Source organism: Labrus mixtus, chromosome 12 (assembly GCF_963584025.1).
Source record: "Labrus mixtus chromosome 12, fLabMix1.1, whole genome shotgun sequence".
Classification (NCBI taxonomy): domain Eukaryota; kingdom Metazoa; phylum Chordata; class Actinopteri; order Labriformes; family Labridae; genus Labrus; species Labrus mixtus.
The window spans coordinates 5,441,285-5,458,804 of record NC_083623.1 but is presented as its reverse complement, the minus strand read 5'-3'; the positions used below and the strand labels follow the sequence as shown (position 1 = coordinate 5,458,804).

General features: G+C 39.6%; 3 protein-coding genes across 3 annotated transcripts; all 3 read right to left on the bottom strand.

The window, feature by feature from the left end:
* Positions 1-1,032: 1,032 nt before the first annotated feature.
* LOC132984712 (gap junction Cx32.2 protein) lies at positions 1,033-3,166 on the bottom strand. The gene is made up of 2 exons (XM_061051622.1): positions 3,032-3,166; positions 1,033-2,373 (listed from the first exon to the last, which is right to left on the bottom strand). The coding sequence occupies exon 2, from the start codon at positions 2,344-2,346 to the stop codon at positions 1,489-1,491; it is 858 nt and encodes a 285-aa protein (XP_060907605.1). The 5' UTR covers positions 2,347-2,373; positions 3,032-3,166; the 3' UTR covers positions 1,033-1,488.
* A 1,054-nt stretch (positions 3,167-4,220) lies between these two features.
* Positions 4,221-6,889, bottom strand: LOC132984714 (gap junction Cx32.7 protein-like). Its single transcript, XM_061051623.1, has 3 exons — positions 6,742-6,889; positions 6,388-6,573; positions 4,221-5,390 (listed from the first exon to the last, which is right to left on the bottom strand). Exons 1-3 carry the CDS (start codon positions 6,868-6,870, stop codon positions 4,791-4,793), a joined length of 915 nt encoding a protein of 304 aa, XP_060907606.1. The 5' UTR covers positions 6,871-6,889; the 3' UTR covers positions 4,221-4,790.
* A 3,098-nt stretch (positions 6,890-9,987) lies between these two features.
* Positions 9,988-17,194, bottom strand: hsdl1 (hydroxysteroid dehydrogenase like 1). The gene is made up of 5 exons (XM_061051621.1): positions 16,762-17,194; positions 14,427-14,872; positions 13,892-13,975; positions 12,295-12,456; positions 9,988-12,117 (listed from the first exon to the last, which is right to left on the bottom strand). The coding sequence occupies exons 1-5, from the start codon at positions 16,979-16,981 to the stop codon at positions 12,046-12,048; spliced, it is 984 nt and encodes a 327-aa protein (XP_060907604.1). The 5' UTR covers positions 16,982-17,194; the 3' UTR covers positions 9,988-12,045.
* Between the last annotated feature and the right edge of the window lie 326 nt (positions 17,195-17,520).

The window sequence follows — 17,520 nt, the reverse complement described above, 5'->3', positions numbered from 1 at the left end:
GACACTTTTTTTGGGGCTCAGCACTGTGCAGGTTAATGATTGGCGGTGCTATAAAAAATGATAAAATACGTGCAATCATGGTTTTTCTACAGCTCTTATGTAACTTTCTATCAGTGAAGTTAGGGTTAGGGTAATATCTGCCAGCCATGTCTCCACAAAGCGAGTATTTTGGCAGAAATCGAGGTTTAAAGGCCACATGCACAATAACACAAACACCAGTGCAGACTGATGCAACCCAGTGCGTTCACCCTGCAACGAATAGTACGTGACAAATGAACAGCCATGTTCACTTCTGTTCAGACTGTGTCAACAGAATCTTTTTTTGGGCTCATTTACACAAAAGTCTGCACCGACTGAGCAAATACGTTTCACTCAAATGCTTGGTTAAAGGGAATTCTTATTCGGTTGACGCATGTGCGAGGTCGTCGTGAGTTTTTGTGCAGCTCCTTCTGTTTCAGAGGATGCATTTGATCCCCCACATGTGTCACATTTAGTTTATGTTCTGTCCTCCTGATGTTAACATCCTTCACCTCTATATCTGCTATCAGTGCATGCTTATATCTGCTGCTATATCAACCACTCTCTGGTCAGAAGTTATAGAAAGAATCATAAAGTTGCGAGGGTTTATGGATTTATGACCCCCAAGACAATTCATTGACACCAAATTCGATTGTTTTGTAAGTATTTTTATGTGGAAATACCAACAAATTTCTCTGGTTTAAGGGTAAAAAAATGTGAGTTTTTTAAGGTTTGTTCACTTATCAGTGAGCATCTTTCATTTGTGACTGATGGTTGTGCTACCCTTCGACTTCTAAAAGAACTCTTTGATGGACGTTTTCCATAATGTGTTGACATTTTATAGACTTTATTTAATCTGTTAATGGAGAGGAGTATCCCCAGACTTATGAGGAATGAAAAAGCTCTACCGTGTTCCAGAAAAGGTCCTAATCATTAACAAATATTTTTGACTTTGAAGTCCAAAGGGTAAACTTTGCCAACTTGAAATGATCAATATAGTCATGAGTCTGAGTATTATTATTTTTTATCCAAATTTAATCATTTATTACAAACAATACAGCATACAAAAGTTCATTTACAATACGCAGTAGACTCTTCAGGACAATCATCATCATATTTCTGTAAGCATATATCTTCTAGTCCTAGATAATGAACATGACAATAAGTTAAAGAACACATTCACAACTGGGCAATGGACCAAAATTCGGCTAACTCATGGATTAGCAAATGGGTTACGAGCAACATAAATACATCGTCAATATTGCACAGTTTCCATTCTTAAAATTCCTTTTAAAAGTACAAAGTGACATTCTGACAAAGTGGCCCAAACAAGAACTTTTACAACAAGAACATCACTTTACTGTACAAGGATCAAGCTTCAACTTGAAGCTCTGTTTGTGATTTGTGCACTACATTGTAAGAACTTTTCATTTCAGTCTTTTGGGGTGGGGGGGGGAGACATTAATTTTTTCAATGATCGCTCAGTAGTTTTTTCTCCTCCTTGGCGCCATCCAGACTTCCCCCAATACTGCTGCTCTCCAGCTCCATGTTCAGCTTGTTCTGCTTCTGTGGGTCGTCTGTGGTCGTCCACCTTGGACCCGACAGGCTGGCTGGATTTTCCGCTGACGTGATCTTGTGAGTGTTACGCTTGGACCCGCACCTGATCCGGGTGCAGAGCAGGTAGAACACCTCGATGAAGTTGAGCAACAGAGAGACGCAGGCCACCACCAGCATGAAGATGATGAAGATGGTTTTCTCTGTGGGTCGGGACATGTAGCACTCGACAGTGAAGGGACACGGCTTCTTGGAGCAGGGGAACATGGGGACCATGACGAAGCCGTACAGGTAGTACTGACCCACGATGAACGCAGCCTCGATAATGATCTTGAATACTAGCTGGGTCAGGTAGCTCCCCAGAAGGTTCCCCTTGATCTTCACCTTTCCTGCCTCATTTGTGTATTTGGGCAATTTGAGCACCCTGCTCCCTCCTGGGCTTGATATCTTCTCCCTCAGCTTTTTCTCCTTTTGGATGATGTGCATGGCATGGCCCAGGTAGATCAGCGTCGGCGTGGAGACGAAGATGATCTGAAGGACCCAGAAGCGAATGTGCGAGATGGGGAAGGTCCAGTCGTAGCAGACGTTCTCGCAACCAGGTTGTAGGGTGTTGCATACGAAACCCGACTGCTCGTCACCCCAGACGCTCTCGGCACCTGCGCCCAGAACCATGATCCTGAACAGGAAGAGGACGCTCATCCAGATCTTCCCGATCACCGTGGAATGGGACTGGACCTGGTCCAGCAAAGTCGACAGAAAGCCCCAATCTCCCATTGTTATAAGAGACGTTCAGTTACCGATCTGTGATAAAAAAAGAAAATCCACATTAGATGATGCATTAAAAACAGATTTTTTTCTTCAATGAATATAAACCACACCTTAAATATCTAAAACATTAACCACATGGAGTATAAAATCTATTGCCGGGTGAAAGAAAGGCTCTCATTGTTCTTCAAAGTTAGATAAGTCATCTTTGCTGCTCTTGAGAGAAAAAAATATCAGAGCCCCTTGAACCCTGAGCTAGTTGGTCAGTGACTTCCTAAAATAATCATTAAGCAAAAAAATTGACAACTTAGAGGCTTTTTTTTTCCTGAAGAGGCAATATAGACTTTAGGAGAAAAAAGGAGAGAGCTATGAAAGAAAGACAAATAGAAAAAAACATTTCCCCCAATAGAAGTAGCTTTACAAAACTTAAATCTAGAGTCTGTATAATAACCATCTTTAATAAACACAATTAACAAATCCTGTTGAGAAAACTAAAAGGTTAACCACATGAGAAGCATTTCAATAAATGAGCCTTAGTTTCAGAGTACATTTAAAAAAAAACATCATGATTGTATAAAAAAAGTCAAATCTCAAAACGTTACCCTTCACAAGTATTCTCAATCAATCACAAATATGCTTTTTTATAAATTCCTCAAATGATCCGTTAAGTGAAGCAGAGAGCGGTCATAGTTACCTGCTGGTCAGGGAGGACTGCCTGTGAGTGGGACCGATCGCTAACTGGTTGGACTTTTGGAGTGCTGAGGCTTGTGGGTGAGGACAGCGGTTTAGAGGGAGCAAATTATTATGCAACGCTGTCTCACTTTAATGTCACGTTGTGCCCGTCAGCATGTAAGTGCAAAAAAATAGTCGGATAGAGACAAGAACAAGAGATGTGTAATAATTGACAGGTGCTTGGTTTCAGGGAAGGAAGGAGGGGGGACACCTGCCCTGACAGTTTGAAAAATAACAGAAATAGTGTTTGAGAGTTAAAACGATAAATATACTCCTCTTAGATATTCTGATTGAATGCTAATTTTCTGATTAAATACAGAGAGCACTTTTAGAAAAGTGACTTTTCATTTGTTTTGACTAACTTTTATCATTGACCTTCACCTACTTCATGCTATCCAAAGATAGCAAATAACAGCATTGTGTCCAAAGAGTGGAGAATCACGTCTTCTCAACGACTGGGACCTTTAAATTAAAGGAATGTTTTAATATGTCTCATTACTTGTAACTACTAAAACTAGTTAAAATATTATATCGTTTGAATGGATAGTGAGAAGTCTTTTGAGTAACAAAGGTGAAGTTGTTTGGATAGTAAATACTTAATCTTGTGTTTGTAGTTTGAATAATTAGCAATAGAAATACAATCAACACACGTCTGTATGCTCTCCTCTTTAAACCTTTTTTTAAAGAATTAAACGTTTTCTGATGGCAACACGTTTTAAAAGAAGAAAATGTCCAATAAAAAAAATTCTACCCGTTCATATATTTTAGTTTTTAAAGGATTGCAAAGTTTAAAACGTATCAAAGTCACATTTCCAACCTCATCTTTAGTTTACATTGTAGTGATTTTAGCTTTTCATGTTCAGTTAGAGAGGTTAAAGCTCCTGTTGTGAGTTTTTTTGCCAGTGATGAAACAAACTGAAATGATTACTAATGCCTCTATATGAACTCCTAAAGCAAATAAAATATCATCATGGACAAGATTGATCATTTCTGTGTATTTATTTTTAATGTTTAAACAGCTGCAGGGGGGTAGGTGTCAGACGAAGTGTGTAACTGCACAATGTTGAAACAGGCTTTTTAAAAAAAAAATTCACATCTTCCACTGCAAAGATTACGGTGAGTGACTCTGAAGCTCTCTTCTTACACCTGTACAAAGTCAGGATAAACTCAAAGTTCATTGCAGGAGTTTTAAGAAAAAGTTTGCAGTTTTATGGATACGCTTGTTCTCAATATCGAAACATTTAAAAAATAGAGTAGGAGGAAATAAGTGCTCGGTAAATCAATGAAACTTGACATCTCTTAGGTGAAATCTTACTTTTAAAAACCCCATGACATGAAGCTATATTATGGTAAGAATAGGATACCTGGAAAGGAAACCATCTGACTCGGAATTTGAATTTGACAGGTTTATTGACTTGTAACAATTTGTCTTCAAATCAATCCAAAAAGTACACTCAGCAAAATGTGAAAAAGAAAAATATGAAAAATCTTACACCAACTGCTTGAAGCAATGTTTTGTTAATTGAGTCACAAACTTACTACAAGTCATTTAAAGCTACATTTTCCATGTGGTTGAGTCTTGTTTACCTAAGCTGGTTACTTCCCTCCCTCTATCTTTATTTACTCCGCACACACACCCATTTCCTCCCCAAAGCCAAAACACACATTTACTTGATATTCAGGGGCTTTGGACACGTACAGCCTATCACCGCCTCCGTGCTTCAGATATGGATCTCCCCCGTCATGTTGTTGTTCTCAGGCGTCACATTCTTAGGGACCTCGTTGACCCCGTTCACCCCTAACTTCTGCCCTTGGAGCTCCAGCTCCAGGTTGGCACAGTTCTGGATGGCCTCGTCGTCTAGGCTTCTAAAAGCTTTCCTTTCCAAGAGCGGCGGCGTCACAGCGGTCACGGTGTAGTCCTGCCTCCTCACCAAGCACTCCTTCACCGCTTTCACGCACAGGTAGATCAGCTCCAGCACGTTGAGTACGAGGGAGACGCACGCCGCCACCAGCATGAACCAGATGAGGACAGACTTCTCCGTAGGCCGCGACAGGAAGCAGTCCACCTTGTGAGGGCACGGGAAGCTGGCGCAGACAAATCGAGTCTGAAGGGTGAAGCCGTAGAGAAAGTACTGACCCACGATGAACACAACCTCCAGGGCGATTTTGGCGACGAGATGGAGGACATAGCTGCGGAGGAGACGGCCGCGGATGCTGATCTTGCCAGTGCTCTTGGTGTACTTGGGAACTTTGTAGGCCCTCCTGAGAAACAGACTGGCTGGGTCGTCCAACTCGGCCTGCTTCTTCATCCTCTCCTTCATCTTACACCGGAAGAACAAAAAACAGAGTTAGGTCAAGTAAAAAAAAACGTGTAGATTTAGAGGCAGAGCAGATGTATTGAGAGGAGTAACTATTCTCTCAGCACTGTGTGAAGTTCATTAATATATCAGATGTAGACTCACTTGGACTAAAACCAACATTTGGCTGTTATGAAGCAGAAAGCAGCTTCCCACACACTGTCAAACTTTTCAAAATACATCATTTCGGCACTCTTTCGGTACTTGAAATTCATGAGATTTTCCATTTTTGGTAGACTGATTCTTCTCTTGACAACTTGTCAGAAGTAGATTTGCAAAGCATTAACTTCAACAAAATATTTATTGTGTCTGGTCCCACCTTGAAACATCAAACTGGAAGTTGTGTTTAGTGCTAACTTTGAAAAAAAGAAAAGAAAAAAAGATATTAAAGTGATATTAAATAAAAGGAGCAGCTTGCAACATGGTTGTTTTAGCAGTTTGTGTGATCAAACCTTTTTTTTTTCTGCCATAAAAAATTGCCTTGAAGATGTGTCTTTTTAATATTTGGCCACTAGGGGGCCAAATGGGATTTTAGTTAACAAGCTTAGCGTAAACAGTGACTGTGTTTATTAACGATCGCAAAGCAAATATAGTGTTATTTCTCTTCAAACATGCGGTTTTATTTGACATCTGGCTTTGTTTCAATTAATCTACGGACAATTATCCTTTTCTCAAGAAGCAACATTTTTCAACTGGTTCTTTTACAATTTGTGCAACAGGTAGCTTATGGTAGAGGGTTTTTTTTTTTTTTTTTTTTGCCAGAGTTTATTGGCCAGACAAATCTGGCTTAAATGGTTGATGAATTAAACCAGGCCAAGATGGAGATCATTCTTTTTATGGACAGCTATAAAGACGGATTTGGAGTGTGTCCTTCAACTTCTGCCAACACTAGGTGTGGCACGTCTGGCACGTCTGACACGTCGTATCGCTATACCACACTACACCCACTGCAGTGACACACCTTCTTCTCAGCGTGAATCACATGAAGAACGTAGCCCAGGTAAAGCAGTTTGGGAGTCGCCACGGCAATAATCTGGAAGACCCAGAAGCGAACGTGAGAGATGGGGAAGGCGAGGTCGTAGCAGACGTTCTCACAGCCGGGCTGCTGAGTGTTGCAGACGAAGTCGGATTGCTCATCCCCCCACACCTAGACAAGAGTAAGAAAGAGATGATGCATACAGCCATAAACGTACTTCCTTTTACCAAAATAAAAGAAGTTCTAAAGCTTTGGTATTTCCGTCTTTTTGACTACTTCTTTCCGACCATTTATTGGAGACATTTCAAATCCAGAGCTCTACGACAAAGGTGACCAAACCTTTTCAGCACCGGTTCCTAACACCAGGATGCGGAAGACAAACAGCACGGTGAGCCAGACCTTGCCGATCACCGTGGAGTGGCTCTGCACTTTGTCCAGCAGGCGGCCCAAAAGATCCCATTCGCCCATTTCAGTCGCCAGTTGTCCCGCTTTCTGAAAAATACAAAAATCATAAAGTATAGAGTCAAAGACAAAACAGTCTAATTGAAAAATCTTTAAAGATGGACTCGCTTTTTTGAGACTTATACACTATAGTTGATTGGAGCACGATTAGGGCCTGGTGTTTTTCATTAATACAACAGGAGAAAGAGGTTCGACTCCCTCACAAGGCCAGACGATATCGTTCCTTGTAGTTCTTTGTTGTTGCTGATAGACACCACAGCTGCTGATTCTAAGTACTCAAAACAAACTTATCTGCTGGAAACCAAGACCTTCACCTTGGTGAATCCCAACCGAGAGCCCGACCACTGACGTACAAATAAAAACACACTGAACTACCTAAGGAGATAAGGCAGCTGAATTATAGTTGTATACATTCAATTTTAAGAATTTAAATCCCATTTAAAGGTTTTTTACTTTTACCAAATGAATTGTACATAATCCAGTTTTATCTATTTTCCATGATTCTTTAAGATGATTTTCTCACCTTTTATAGTTTGTTTGATTCCTACTGATTCAACACGAGGAATATATGGTTAAGCATTCATGTACAAGACTCATATTTTTGGGCAGAATAACATGTTTGACTGTTGTTTTTGTGGCTATTTTCATTTGAGATTTGAATTTTGTACTCCTTGAGATCATCACATCCACTGCAGAGTGCACCTTTTGCACGTCTAAGTTAAAAAATGCATGCACATTCTTTAAACAATGGATACTAGGTCATTTTAATCACGTAAAAATATTCAAAAAAAGAAATCCATTAGTCTCATTTTCTTCCAGCCCTTGTACAGAAAGGTGTTGGTCACCCTTTTCATGAAAAGGTGAAATCTAAGAACACAGACGTTCAATTTAATAAAAAAAAAAAAAAATCAACTTACCGGTTCAAAAAACCAACAGAGAAAAAAAGCTGGATGACGAGAGCGATGTATCAGGAAGACAGAGAACAGAGAGAGTGAAAGAAGAGGAAGAAGAATGTATAATTTCACTGCTCGTCGGCACGGCATCTTATCATGAAGGACACCATCCTACCCACAACAACCCCACTCCAGTCCTAACTCTGAACGTGGAAGCGTGACTGGTGAAGTCAAAACTATCCGACCTTAGAGAGCGATTTCTAACCCACCACCCAACCACCTTGTGTCATCTTTTTTCAGTTTTTTCTTTTATTTCAGTGGCATATGTGCTTCAGTGGACAGAGATCAGGAAGTGAACTGCTCCCTCTCCAGCTACCAGACCGATTTCAAGATCTGGTTCCTGGTGGGGACCAACTTGAACCCATTTTTAATTGTTGTGATTTTCTCATGTTGTGTTGTGTTGCCTTTAATGTGTTTGTGATTGTGTTTGGCTGTTACCTTGGCCAGGTCTCTCTTGTTGAAGTGATTTATTTCACCTGGTTGAATAAGGTCAAATAAAAAACATGTTTTATGCGTATTATTTACCTACTTAATTAAGAATTCAGTCATTGCATTAAAACTGTCTATGAATCATTCCCTGGACAACTATTGTTATTTATGTCTACGTAGTGCCTATAAGCTGTTTCTTTACTCTCTCAAAACTTTATTTTTATGTGTATATAACTAAGGATATATATATATTTTTTTTCCAGATTTTATGGCTGCCAATAAAGGTTCTTTGTGTTCTTTTGTACAGTGACATCCAGTGTCTATCCTCTCCTTTATTAATCCCAGAGGAGACATTTGGATTGACCCTCTGTTATTGGGAGACATCATGTAGCTGCTGGGTTCAAGCCTTGCTCAAGGGCTCCCTGGCAGTTTCAAAGGAAGTGAATTAGCACTTCTCCAGCAACTAGACCAATTTCCGTACTGGGACTTTAACCAGCGACCCTCCAGTTCACACATCAAGTCTCGGACTGCTGCTGTCAGTGGTTGGTGGACCATTGTACATCTGAATGCCTCTGCACCCAACAGCATGCTGCCTTGAGTTAGTATGTGTTAATGGAAGTGTAAAACAGTCGGTCGAAGCATGCCAATGATGGCCACAACTACAGAACATCTGGGATTTTACAAGCAGATGCTTCCATCCAGGGTGTAGAAGCAGATTATCAAAATCATATGAGGTGTTTCTGTGTGAAGGATGTAACAGGGTGATTGACGGTTATCTATGAAAATTAGGAACCTTTCTTAGTGGTCAGGTTTTACCGTTTTTTGACCACTTAGCAGTTGCTGCAAGAATTACAAGCGGGTGTTTTTTTAGTTTGGAAATATTAACATGTGGAGCCAGTGAGCGTAAAATGAATGAATGGCATTTGCAATGATACAATTTGATTTGGACTTTCATTCATCGGAAGCGGTAATGTGTTAGCACATCAATTAGTTAATCCAGAAAAATCGCGAACCAACCAATCAGATTTATTTACTGTGAAATGGTGCAGTTTGGACACTGCAGTCGTTACAAAAAAATGTGACAGAAGCAAAAAACTGAACAAAACAAACACATTTTCCAGGCACACATTCACGACCCACTGAAAATGGTTTGTGGACCACCTCTGGGTCCCGACCCACCAGTTGAGAACCACTGGTCTAATTTATACTACGCTCATGTTTTTAAATTTGCCAATCGTGTTACCTTCTCATTCTCGTAGAAACAGAAATGTTCACTTGACACATTAGTATGAAAGCAGCTTTATAAATGTCTATTACCAGGTGTATGTCCTTGCATTCTGATGACTTTCTCACAGAATTGGGAGTTTTTAGGGTTTTATTCTTCACAAAGCAGGTCTGGTCTACCCTCAGAAGTCTGCAGCTCACGTGTGCTCATCCGGTTTACAAACGCTCTCTGACCCGGCTGATCTGAGGGGGGTCACAGGGTAAACTCTGGCTGTTGGCCCAGTGTCTGCACATTAAATGTTAATGATTTACACCAACCTGATGTTTTAGGAGAAAAACAGAGGGTTTGTGTCCTTCAGCCTATGGATCAGTCAACATCTCATGCACGCACATAGACTGCAAACCGGTCAGATAAGAGGCCGATCATCAAAGACACACACTTTGACATATGTGATAACAGCTACATATCAATAAACACTTGACATTCATTTAATAATAGAAGACAGGACAGCAGGGGGATGGAGACATTGTTTTATTGGTCTCATTTTGTGCTGTTATGATACATGTTTAGGTCATTATTTAATACACTGTACTGTTCTTACATATCTGAATACACTCCATTTAAAAAAAAATAATACCTTAAAGAAATCTGCACATAAACCAAACTTCAAGTCAAACTTTTTCTCTGAACAAAACAAAATATCACACTCTCACTCTTTAGTGCATTTCAAAGTCACTCCTGGATATGCTTGACACTTGAACCCTGAGCAATAATACCACATCATCCACCGAGTCCTTTCATTCACCACCACCACACACTCATCTTCTGTAAACCTTTTTCTTTTTAACAAAAAGCTCAATAATTTACAAGCACATGTTGGTTTATCTGACCTCTGCGTCTGATCACACTAGAACCATCCAAATGAGAAAACAGCTATGGATGGAAGGAGATTTGTACGATGAATTAACCTGTTGTTAACCATAAATCAACACAGAAATTACTCTTGAATTACACTTTTCACTTATTTTTTGTTTATAAAGATTTATTTTTGGGCTTCTTAGGCCTTTATTTTAGAGATGGGACAGTGGATAGAGTCAGAAGACACCAGGGGGAGAGAGAGAGAGAGAGAGAGAGAGAGAGTGGGGAACGAGATGCGGGAAAGGAGCCACACTGTCAGGCTGGATTCAAACTCGGGACGCCCGCTATTGAGGACTTTAGCCTCTGCACATGGGGGCGAACACACTAAACACTAGACCACCAACGCCGCCCCCCCTTTTACACTTATTTTACTGTCGCATAATTTTTCTTTTTGAAATCACTAAAATAGTATTGAGTTGTTTCCATGGCAACGATAAACATGTCGTGTCTGTCAAGGCGGCTGCCCAACAACACAAATATAAAATGAAGGATTTCTCTGGCTTTGATAACTGTTGGAAATATTTGAGGTAATGCAAGTACTCGACAAAAAAATAAATATAACATTTAGTCTATTTTTCATTAATTTAGATATTTGAATGTAAACATTGTCATAAAATTCTACATATTGAACCTTTAAATAGTATTGAGTTTTTAATATCACACTAAACGTATCTCTCTTTTACTTTAAAAAATGTTGAGTTTGTGTTTGGGACAGGTGCTGTTAGTTTTCTGTCATAAAGGTGTGCTGAGTGCTCGTCAAAAGCAGATTCAACCAGAAAGAAGGAACGAATCAAACATAAATAAGAACGATGCAAAAACGAAGATTCAAGCAGAAATGACTGAACTGACTGTCAGAAATCACAACCTAAAATCGTATTCATCTGTTTATTTATTGAATTACTTATTAAATCATTTTAGTGACGTAGTTTCTTTGTTATCGTTTCTTATATTTATTTTCTCAGGTCACTTTTAAGCTGACACTTCAAATTCACTTTTACAACGCTGAAGGATTTAAATCTGCACGTATTTATTTTTTTTATCTCCATAGAAAAATTAAAACATTTGACATTCAGTTATTTCTTTTAAGATTATATAATCTCATGAGTATTAATAACCCAGGTCTTTATCATGGATCTTACCCAAAGAGTTCACAGGGTTGAAGTTTTACTGTTAGAGGCCTCTCATGTTCTTAATGATGACGATAACGGGGACAAACCTCGCCCAAAGCCACACCCAGCCTTTCTGTTCTCTCTCCAAGACATTTATCAACAACAGGTTGTTAAACTGTCAGACCATAGTCCAGTTATATGATATATATGTATATTAAACGTAAATGTATTTATTATTTCAGATGGATTCTGCAGCAGGTTTCTCAAAATCAGTCGAAGACACTGATTTAACTATGAACTTTAGACATGACTGATGCAGGGCTAGGGGCCTGAAACGTCACATGTGGTGATAAATTCCATACATTTTAATTTGGAGCAGCTTCTGGTGTGCCGACTTAGTCTTAATGCCTTCTGTCTTTGTTTAATGTTTTTTTTGTATTAACTACGAACCTTAACAGAGCCAGTGACTTTAACGATGGAGAACGACACATTCTGCAGTAACAAGAAGATCCATTTAGTGTACGCTGAGGGGAGGAGGGGTGAGCTCTTAGCTCAGACTGATGAACACACGAGATCCGAGGACCCAAATCCCCTCTGGGATACACCTCATGAGTCCGAGCTGTGGAGACAGACGGCAGAGAGAGAGAAGAGAGAGAGAGAGAGAGAGAGAGAGAGAGAGATCAACGTGCTGACATGTTTTTAGATCACAAAGCCTGGAAAAAAATGAATCTGTGAGATTCTGTTGTGTCAAACTTTCTGAGAGTTTATTCATATCATGATTGGTTTTTATCTTCACCTGGAGTGTATGAGGCCAGTAGCCCGTGGTCCGGTTGGAGACGCCCAGGGTGGAGACGGCGTGGCGAGCATAAACGTCCGGCTTTGGAACAAACCAGCTGTGTGTTGACGATGGTGTTGATGATGATGATGATGATGATGGCTCTAACTCACTCTTGGCTATCTGGTTAAACACACACAAATAAACAGTAAATATCAACCTCTGAATGATTAATTACACAGCTATTTTTTAAATATGTGAGCTTATAAAAACATCCTCTAATCAAAGAGCGCATCTTATTTTATGTGCATTAAAAAAAAAAGCTATTTCAGGACCCATCATCTACAACAACAGAGGCCTCCAGGAGCTGTGGGCAACTTTTCTTCTAGTGCAGCCAAGGGGCGACTTCTGGTCAAGACTTCCTTTTTTTTATTTTATTTTATTTGTTTATTGTTTCGTTGACGGTCCCCTTTAATTATCTGTACAGTAAAAAGAAGCAGCTTTAGCCTTTACGGCTAATTTCCAGCTGTAGTCGCCCGGCCAGTTGTCAGTAGGAAACCTGAAATGCAAATCGTTAAGATTCAAAATACAATAAAAGACATTACATTTATAATTACAACAGGCCTAAGCAAAAGAAAAAAAGAGACATACAACATGTCACACACAATTAGAGCAGGCACAAACAAAGCACAATCAAAGCAGTTTGTGCAAAAAAGACAACACTGGGGCGAGAAGGGAGAAGAATAATCACACTGAAAGCACGTGCGAGACATAACATGCGCGTCGCGTTTTTTGTTTGTTTACAATCCGAGTAGCAATTTGAGACATCAGATTGTCAGCTCCACATGTAATGCAGAAATCACTTTATAGAGATGAATTAAAGCTAAATCGTCACGAGATGACTGCTGCTGGGTTTTGGGATTCCATCATGGCGGATTGCGTTCTGCCCCTTCTGCCCGCCACACCGACTGTTTCCCTGCATGCAGCAAATGACCTCTAAAATTCTAGCTGTTCATTTTACTCAGACTACAAACTGAAACCAGAACACTTCAGAGAATGAGGAGGCTACTAACCTTACCTGAGTTAATACTCTATATTTTATATTTTCACAGCTCCATTAAGGTGTTTTTACTTACATACACACTGTTTAAGTTTTATTAGCTTCACTCAGCTGGAAAAATTACATTCTAATAAAACAGTCTCACAATTAATATTAGCATGTTATCATTTATTTTTTACTCTTTAAAGCTCTTGTGAGGAAACTTTGGGTTGTGTTGATTTTGGCGCCCCCTGTGGACAAGGCAGGGGATATTTTAAGACTTGAAATATATCAACAAGGCTGTTTGAGCGTGCTGTTACTCACCCTGTCTGACATCTACCCTGCGTTTGACATATCTAATATTAATAAAGAATCTTGTGGCCGAAGGGTCTTGTTTGCTTTTGTAGGTTATAAAGAGGCGCCAGCACCAATGCCAGTCTGTTTTAAAACCAGTTAAAACATCCTCACAGGAGCTTAAGGAGAGGAGTTAATTCAATGTTATAGTGACTCTAACAGGTGCTGTTTAAGGAGCTACTCAGATTTGATTCAGTAGCTCGCGATATCTACCATGACATGTACCTGGAAAGGCATTAGACTCTGTACGAAGATCCCTCTGCTGCTGTACTCGAAGTGAAGCGCTCTTGAGAAATGATCCATGTAGCCCTGGAATGTCAGGAGAGGAAAGAGAAGATCATTGTTAGGATTCAAATATGTGTTTTTGATGACATTTTTACATGTTGGACCGCTTGAAAGAGGGATGTGTTTTGCCTGTTTGTATGTTGGAACATAACTCTCAAATTATGCTTGTATTTTCTTGATTCAGAATCAGAATCAGAATCAGATTTATTGGCCAGGTATGCTTACACACACAAGGAATTTAACTTCTGTGAACTGTGCTCTCTTATGTACAGGTACAACAATAAATATCAACAATAAACATAATAAGAAAAGACTAATATTTACAAGACTATATATGAAACAGTGCAGTGGTGAATAGTGCAAAAGATGCTGAAGTAACAGTTCACTATGAGAAATCAACATGACTGCAGTGAAAGGATCTATAGGTTTTCATTCAGGTGTGTGCATGAACAAGAGGCAGATCTGAGTGTCTCACAGTGGAGGCGGTGAGTGCCACTGTTCCGGGGAAGGGTCTGCAGCAAGAACCCGATGATATATTGACCACAGCTCCTCTGCTTCGCTCCAACATCCCCGGCAGCACCAACCGAGTCATCAGAGTAGCTACTGCGATGTTCTTGTTCACCAAATCCAACAGGCCCTTCTCCGGTATTTCGGTCAGGCTCTGCGGGGAGGCCAGAGACTCGTCCAGGCAGTTCACCAGGAAGCCGATGTCTTTCCCCCGCATGGCTTCGGCGATGGACTTGCTGGCCGCCTGATCCAGAGAGAAGTCGGCCAGGATGACGACAGTTTCCACTCCGTAGCTTTGGGAGAGGGACGCAGCAGTGTCTCTGACCGAGGTGTGGTCCCGAGTGACAAAGATGATGCTGATACCGTGCCGGGCCAGCTCCTCTGCATACGCTGTGGCTACAGGCTCTGACGCACCTGACAGGAGAGAGGACAGAAGTCAACAACGTAAGTCAAGGAGAAATGATGATATCGATAGCTAGTCGTTGCTTGCTCTTGTTTTGTCAACTTTTGAATTCACTTGTTTGTTTTCTTAATGTCCAATATTTTTTATTTCTTTGCCCCTGTTATGCAATTTGAATTACCTTTTGTCTGAATGGTGCAATATGAAAAAAAAATGCCTTTCTGTTTCTCATTAACATTTAATTTGAACATTTGATGTTTTCCACAGATTCCCCATGGTTGTCACATCAGATAGATAATCAATTAATCAAATAATACACAGATTTATCAACACTGAAAATGTACATTATTATTACCCCGTTAGCAGTTCTTTGCTGAATTACGTGAGCAATGTGTAACATTTTCTGTGTTTATTATTGATGCATGATAATCGACTAAGACGAACAAGAAGACACGGTGAGCCATGACAAGGTGACCCAGAGAAACAATAACAAGAAAACTAAAGGATAGAAACTCTGATCAGCTTAAGCGATTAAGTGTACTTGGCAAGTGAGTGAGTGTTTGTGTGTACAGGAAGTGAGCGTGTAATGATATAATGGGATCGATTGTACTTACATCCTATCATCAATCTGTGAAGTTTATATTTGATTACCTCGTCTCTTTTTTACTCTCTCTCGCTCATTGGACACATTTCGGATTTGCAATAGGCTTAAATCCAACAAATATCATCATGATTTACAGATTAATCAAATTATTAATAATAATAACAAAAGGCTCAAATTTACAAGGAAAAAATGGCAATGGCCTGACTGTCCTCCCCTCTTCATAACACACAGATCTTCAACATGATGCATTGATATTACCACCCTGCTAGGATCCATTATCGAGAGAGTTAAAGCCTATAAATATCTCGGTATATGGATAGATGACAGACTAACATTCAACCTTCACATTGATAATCTTACTGTCAAACTACGACAAAAGGTTGGTTACCTATATAGAAATACATTTAATTTCCCTACGTTCTGCCAGAAAAGGATAATTGAAGCAGTTTTTATTTCAGTTTTGGATTATGGTGATGGGGTCTATAGGCATGCCTCTTCCACTACGCTAAAGCCCTTAGATGCTGTTTACCATTCTGCGATTAGATTCATCACGCAATAGATAGACGCAATAACCACTGGCATCTTTTTTTTTTATCTACAAAGCCCTTACTGGAAAGATTCCATCATATATCACCTCATTGTTAAATCTGAACCCTGGTCCATTTTTAACCCGCTCGAGTGAGAGGCTGGTTCTCCAGGTTCCTCACGCCAGGACTGACCCTGGGGAAAACTGCTTTTAGTGTTAGTGCTGCAAACTCCTGGAACATTTTACAACAGGACCTGAACTTGAGCACTTTTATCTCTTATGGGCACTTTAGTAATATTATTTTTAAAAGCCCAATACCTGACTGTAACTGTTTTATTTTATTTTAATTACTGACTTATCACTGTAGTAATTTCAAGCATTTAAATTTTATTTTATTTTAATTACTGACTTATCACTGTAGTAATTTCAAGCATTTAAATTTTATTTTATTTTAATTACTGACTTATCACTGTAGTAATTTCAAGCTTTTAAATTTTATTTTATTTTAATTACTGACTTATCACTGTAGTAATTTCAAGCTTTTACATTTTTTAGTGTATATATTTTATTTTGTTCTTATTGCTCTTTTATTGATTTTATTTTCTGTAGTAGCTTTATCTCATTTCTCGTTGTTTATCATTTATGCATGTTTTCTCTGCATCATTGTAAATGAGGGTCACCATCAATCATCTCTCCGAGAACTTAAATAAAGGTTTATGATGATGATGATGATGATGATGATGATCCCCTGCAGTAACCCCCTCTTTTCTTACCATAAACGACAGCCCAGTCTCCATATCTCTGGGTCAGCTTCTTGGTAGGGATCATTCTCGGGAGGAAATGCACCCTAACCAGCACGCAGCAGTCTCTCAGCAGGATTATCACCTTGCTGGCTGTGTAAAGAGCCCCGACCAAGGCCAGGGTGTCAAAGTAAAAGCTGCATGACCGAGAAACTTCTCTGTACAGAAACTGAAAGCTGTCAACAGCCGCCATGCTCCACTGATGCTGACGTTTTTACGCTGGTTTTACGTTTTAATATCTAAATGTAACGTTTACTTAAAGTAAAGCGCGTTAACACAACATATCGATCTTCTTATGAAGTTAATTTAGAATAAAATCACCAGGTTATTTGGACGTTCAAGTAGGTTCAGATGTCCTCTGTGTAACATCCGGCAGACGGAGCAAAACATTGAATCACGTGATGAGATGCTGCGTTCAAAGCCGCATGAGAAAAATCAGAGCCGGAAACTACATCACACGACAGAGTGTAGAACTGAGATAAATGACTTTAAAGTATTTTTGTTGTCCAGCCAAATGAGTTGCAGGCAGAATATTGGAAATTTGGCAATTCTTTGTCTTTTTAATCAGGTTATTAATGTACATAAAAATCTTGAGGTCAAACATGACCTTTGACCCTTATTTGGAAGTTAAGGTACTCTGCCTGTACAATAATGAGGCGTCATGCCAAGGCAAAAGGCATTAACTTCCATTTGATAGCTCCCTTGGTTGCTGATCACTATATTAAATCAGTA